The sequence below is a fragment of the Pundamilia nyererei genome, unplaced genomic scaffold, assembly GCF_000239375.1.
Source record: "Pundamilia nyererei isolate P.nyererei 1_Seehausen unplaced genomic scaffold, PunNye1.0 scaffold00018, whole genome shotgun sequence".
NCBI classification, from domain to species: domain Eukaryota; kingdom Metazoa; phylum Chordata; class Actinopteri; order Cichliformes; family Cichlidae; genus Pundamilia; species Pundamilia nyererei.
Window position 1 is genome coordinate 3,504,632 of NW_005187419.1, and position 6,531 is coordinate 3,511,162.

Here is a 6,531-nt window from a genome sequence, read left to right on the forward strand (position 1 = left end):
TATATATATATATAATATTATATATCAAATATATTTGCACTTTCAATAGGATAGATCTATAATTATCCATGTGCACTCTATACAAAGGTTTTTAATGCATGATCTGTGGGTTGGTGTTTAATTTATCCAAAAGGTGTTTGTCCACAACTTTATCAAACTGCTGTGCACTAGTAAATGTTGTCGTACATCTGACCAAAGACCTCTTGTTTTCTGTTTCTTCTTCCTTCCCATCTGTGACCTCACTGTAGCTGGTTTGCGGAGGAGTTTCCGCCTGAGTCGTAAAGACAGGCAGGGATCATCAGGAGAGGGTTCTGATCCTGGAGAACCAGAGTTCCTGACCTATGAGGAGGTGACCCGCTATCAGCAGAGGCCAAATGAAAGGCCCCGCTTGGTGGTTCTGATTGGTAAGACTGAAAAGCACAAAAGGACTCCTTTGATGATGGCGACATCTAGTGGACTACAACTTGTGTTACAACATGCTGTCCTTTTGTTCACATGTATATTCACCATTTGTTTCCAAAAGGTTCTCTTGGAGCAAGAATTAATGAACTCAAACAGAGGGTGATTGCTGAAAACCCACATCGTTATGCAGTAGCTGTACCGCGTGAGTCACTCCACATTTTACACTTGCCTAAATGAATCGCCAAAACTCTAGAAATATCACTAAAGTACTCCTGTGTTCCCACAGATACAACCAGACCCAAGAAGCCGCATGAGAAGGATGGTGTAGAGTACCACTTTGTCACCAAACAGCAGTTTGATGCAGATGTTTTGAACAACAAGTATGTTTCCGTTCAATCCATGTTGAGTCGTACAAGTTTGGTTTATTGTGTCTTTAAGAAAAGGTTTAATTCTTGCTGCACAGGTTCATAGAACACGGTGAATACAAGGAGAACCAATACGGCACCAGTATCGAGGCTATCCGCTCTGTGCAGGCCAAGAATAAGATGTGTATAGTAGATGTGCAGCCTGAGGTAAGGGTCACATTACAGAGAACATCCTGTTTAATGTTCATCCAAAGAATCCACTGTCATAACATGTCACAATGAGTTACTTAGTCTGCAGGCAGCAGCACTTTACTGAGTACCTGAGTGGGCAGGGGCAGGCAGTCATGTCAGGCCTGCTCACCAAGCTGCTGACTTTGCTTCTTCCCAGCTCCTTCCTGACCTCTGTTTTCTCTGTTTGATGTAAACCTTCCACTACTCCAGGCTCTAAAGAGGCTACGGACATCGGAGTTCAAGCCTTATGTGATATTCGTCAAGCCTCGTGTTCCTGAGAGCAGACGTCGTCGCAGTGCAGCCACCTCCCCAGGAGGGGGCGAGCATGGCCGCATTACAGTGAGCCATGTTTCTCTAAGCAGTAACAGACGTCCTGTTAAAAGTTTCTTTTTAAATGTAGTTGGGCCTGTCATGCATTCTTTTGCTTAATAGATCAAAAGTATTGCACAATTCTTATCAACTCACAAGCTTTGTAAATACGCAGCAATCTCATTATACAAATGTACTATAGAATATCACTCCTGGAGCATTAAGCCAGTGCAAAACTGATGTGACACAAAAGATAGAAAATGGTCACTAACATCAATATATATTAGCGTATTTTTTCAAAGGACACTATCAATCCACAACATCCACTGTAAAGAAAAGAAAATTCTTTAATTGCCTTTCTTCAACAGGATGAAGACCTCCAGGAGATGCGTCAGTCTGCCATTCAGATTGATCAGCAGTATGGACACCTAGTGGACCGTGTCCTGATCAAGGAGGACTCGGCCAGTGCTTGTGCAGAACTGCGAGGTATTTTGGAGAGGCTGGAGAGAGAGTCCTTCTGGGTGCCTCTCAGCTGGGTGCGGACCTAAGCTTACCAACGCACTCCACAAATCGTTCCAGAAGAACTTCACAGTCTGTTCACCAAACCCTGCACTGGTCCTCTCCCAGAGAGCTGATATTCTTCTCTTCTCTAAAGGCCTGCTGGCCAGCCTTGGAGTCTGCTGAACTTCCTCTACATAGTCCTCTGAATGCTACAGGGCTGGTCAGTCAGCCAAAAATCGTGGCACCAAAGGGAGAGAATGATGTCAGAGGAATACCTCAGTTTTAAAGCAGGTTGGTTAATTAGCCCAAAAGTCACAGTCTTACTTCCTCAAACAATCACTACTTTGTCTTGTCATATTTATTCAGGTTTCGATTTCAATTTATAAAGTTCAAAGACAAGGATGGAAATTGTAGTTTTAAATGTTTGGTACTGCTCTCTTTTTTTTTTAAACAGTCCCATATTTTTTCAACAGGTTCTCCAAAAGATTTCCACAGTTTAGACTGGCCAAAACAAACCAACCCCCCCCCCCACTTTAATAATAGATTTTAAAAAAATGTATTTGTTAAGCTTGGAAAGAGTTTATAAAGTTAGGAAAAGCAAAGTTTTCATTCATGCAGAAATAAACCTTCAGGAAAATTGGATGTTAAGCAGAAAATATAGATTTACATAGTGGCAACCTTCCAAACAGTTATTTTGGCCCCCTCAGCCTAAAGGTTTACCCTCTTACATTGAGTTATTTTTATGGCCCCTTCTACATTCACTTTTCCTTCATCTTAAGTTGGATAAATGAAGTTTGCTGCCCACAAGGCTTCCACAGATAGAAAACAGAGGAAGCCCCAGCAGATAATTAGGTGGATCACAGCTCTACTGTATATGACCTCTTAAGAGCTGGCTGTCTTAAAAAATAATAATGGTAAATGGCCTGTATTTGTATTGCGCCTAAGGACCCCAAAGCGCTTTACACATTCAGTCATCCACCCATTCACACACACATTCACACACTGGTGATGGCAAGCTACATTGTAGCCACAGCCACCCTGGGGCGCACTGACGGAGGTGAGGCTGCCGAACACTGGTGCCACCGGGCCCTCTGACCACCACCAGTAATGATAATGATGATTTCTTAGAAAGACTGAAAACACGTTTGATTAGATGGGACGTGACTGTGCTGTGTGTCAAGAATGGTTTAAGTTGGTTTGAAATGATTACATTTTAGCAGTTATGTTTAAATGATAGAGTATGATTTATCTTGTAGTTTATTGTGAGGCTGAAATACAAAAAAATAATTCCCAGCACAGGTGACAATTACAAAGAGACATCCAAGTTAATAACAGGTGGCAGAAATGAATGAATGCTTATCTTTGACAAATGACTCTTTGATGCCTGGCACTTCATAATTAAACTGCAGTTTTAATAAAAGTGATGAATACTGATATCAGCTAATAGACTTTTTCATCTTGAAGAAAATGTGGAGTTTCTCATTAACTGCAGCTGTTCTGGTAATTTATAGCAAACTAGTTACTTTGTTGAAAATATGGGACTCGTTAAAAAAAGCATAGCCCAAATGTTTTACTCCTCAAACTATTGCACTTCTAGCTGAGTGTGTCAGGTTTGGTCTCCCACTCAAAGGATTGCTCAGTCAGTCAGTTTATTGTGACTCCTGTTGGAGTACCTTTTGGTAGCATGTTTCTTAATTTCAAAGCTTTATTCAACTCAATGCCAATTGCAGAATGCTTCCTGTTTATTCCTACTGCTCATGCATCATGTAAAGTATAATCACACAGTGACCAGAACAAAATAAATACACGCAAAGTTAAGTGACTATCATTTGACACTAATGCATTCTTTTCACGCAAACAAAAACAAAACAAAATAATCAAACGGAATGTGAAAAAAGTATTTTCTACAAGAGTTTGTTTTTAAGAAATGCATGAAAAAAACTGATCATTTAACCGCAGTTGTAAATACTGTAAGAGTTACTCCTCTCGTGCCAACGAAAGATCTCGTAGCACTTCAATGCAACCTGTTTACCTTGGATCCCTGGGAACCCACATGAGTTTGTGTGTAAAATGATGTTGTGCACAAAGTCTGTGTGGATGGATGTCAGAGTGTGTTTACATGCACCAATCTGTGATGCTCCTTTACATGCAGAAATGGATTTTGTAGAGTTTTCTTGCAGATATCTGTATTTTTGACTGCAGAAGTGATGAGTACTCATTTGTTTTTTCATTACTGTTGTAATGTTGCGCTGAAAGACACTGTGTCCGGAAAATCTGAATTAGAACAAAACCAGTTTTTTTTATTGAGTCAGAAAATAAGCAGGCTAGCCATCATTTCACCTTCTTTACTATGATGTCATTTTCTACTTCATCTGCTTCAAGTCATACAAATCTGAATTTGACAGTTCACATATCAATATTTTATATATCATACTTTGAGCTCTTCCAATATAAAGACCTATATAAAGTCTAAAATGGATTTAATCCGAACGTCAATGAAAGAAAAGGGTCAAGTTATTATTTTAATTACCAGCACTCATAATTTCTCAGCTGTATTTTAACATTTCCCTCCACTGGTTGTGAAAACATCTAGCCCAGTTTTTAATAGGCAAAAGCAAAATTCAATTACTAAGTCTTCCAAAGTAAATTCTCTTATAAAATTACCTCAGCTTATGATGATTTCTGGTAAAACACAAGGCAACTTTGTAAAAGAAATACTTCAGTAAGCTAACTAAGAGGACCCAGAACAACAGACTGTACATAAAAGATAGACATAGCCACTGACAGGCATAGGGATGGATATGACTGAGAACACTAAAGCTTAAATTACATCATGCTTCGTCTTTTTTAATTCAAATGTGACCCTAATCTACAAAAATGAACATAAAGATGTGTTAATGAAAATCTGAAACTAACGACTGAGAGTATTAAGTAATATGAAAACTGTTACAAGCTATTAAATAAAAAGGAACGGGGCAGTTTTATTTGAACTCTATTGTGCCCCCTCCTTACCATTAGAAAACATTCATTGACTCTATACGCGAAACAACTTTCACTTAGAAGGAGAACCAGTGTACAGAAGGGGAATAACACCCAAAAGCTGTTTGTATCATTCTAAAACAGGCCTGAAAAATATCAACCTATCCTTAAATGACACAAAATCAGAAAACCAATCAGACACTCAGACTGTGTCTCACTGGTGATTACAAAAAGAAATGACTGGTTGGAGAAAATTTCAGATAAACTGTCACTACTAGACTGGGATTTGATTGAATGTAAGTGTCGGTATGTGTGGTAAAAAACTAAGCAGCTTCCAGAACCCTTCTGTCTTTTTTTATGCAATGAAATAATGTTTTTGGTTGTTTTATGTGCTATATGAACCAAGAAACCTAGAATGTTGAGTTTGTATCCTGACATGTACAAAGTGCCATAATAAAGCTAGCTGATTCAAACTTTCAGTGTTTATTTAAATACAGTTTGGTGGGTTTTGCTTTTAGTGCTACAGCTTGCACTGACATTTTTAATGTCAAAATGTTGAATGTGTGCGTTTACCTGTCACTCACTCTCTTTAGTGCCAGTCCAATCTACAACACTGCCAGGAGTCCTGCCTTTGGTCCCAAAGAGCTCTCAACACATCGCATTTGTATTCTATCACCACTGTTTCTCCGGTGTTCTGATAAGTGGAGAGATTACTGTCACGGTGATAAATAAGTTGAAAACAAGCTAAGGTCCTGGAAAGGAATTTAAATGCAGTTCACCAGAACCTGAGCACCATCATTTCCATTCCTATGATGTGGCAGTGGAACTCAGGAACTAGAGATGTGCGAGGTCATCAATCTAATGAAGCAGTTGAGCATAATGTTGATTAGAAAATCAAATATTTATTACAATGATGACAGTTTCTTTTTATGTGACGAAAACTGGAATTTTAAACACAGTATCCTCATTTCCGTCAGCAGTTGCACACTTCATTTGAATGACCAGTCATTTATTATAATTTAAGAACTGTCCTTGTGGGCCAGTGGAGAACGGCACCGCCTATCAACAATAACAATAAAGATATCACAAAAAATACAACGTTAACTTCAAGCTGCACTAATCATTTTCTCTAATAAAGGCTATCACAAAATCACTTTTAGTATCTAAATGAGAGTTACAGTTTTCGATGAGCCTGTGTGGGAAAATCCCAGCAGATCAGCAGTTTCCTTTTCTTGTGTACATACCTAAATGCATTTCATTTCTGCTATCTCAATGGTTTTTAAAGTGTGGTACGCTTACCACTGGTGGTACTTGGGCTCCCTCTAGTTGTATGCGGGAAATCTGCCCCCATTATTTTAAGATTAAATAATATACCATGTTCTGATTAAGGGATTTCTGAAAAATTAAAACATACAGCTCTGCTATCACTTCTGACATAAATGAAGACAGAAAACTAAACAGCAGTGATGTTTGTAGGGTTACTGAAGTTGGGCTAGCTGGTATATAATGATGTGCAATGTGGTGGCTAGCTACCTGTGGTGGGACTAACGGCGTTACTTTTTTCAGTAATGAGTAAAACTAATTACTATTCCTATAGTTACAACACCGTTACAGTTACTAATAAGAAAATGTGGTCTGTTACTATTTTTCAACAAACAGACGGTTAAAGCTGTGTTCAGCTCACCGCATCTTATATCAGTTGCACGGAAGTAGCTGTAAGTAATCTGGACGCTACAGCTTTAAG

General features: G+C 38.9%; 1 protein-coding gene across 4 annotated transcripts in view; it reads left to right on the forward strand.

Moving 5' to 3' along the window:
- mpp3a (MAGUK p55 scaffold protein 3a) overlaps positions 1–2,324 on the forward strand; it is a 22,478-nt gene extending 20,154 nt beyond the window's left edge. For all 4 annotated transcript variants that reach the window (XM_005726192.1, XM_005726194.1, XM_005726195.1 and 1 more), the window contains 6 exons: positions 249–404; positions 524–604; positions 689–782; positions 866–974; positions 1,209–1,337; positions 1,676–2,324. In XM_005726192.1, coding sequence (XP_005726249.1) covers positions 249–404; positions 524–604; positions 689–782; positions 866–974; positions 1,209–1,337; positions 1,676–1,855 — 749 coding nt within the window. In that variant the 3' untranslated portion in view covers positions 1,856–2,324. The remainder of the gene's footprint in view (positions 1–248; positions 405–523; positions 605–688; positions 783–865; positions 975–1,208; positions 1,338–1,675) is intronic.
- Positions 2,325–6,531: the final 4,207 nt, after the last annotated feature.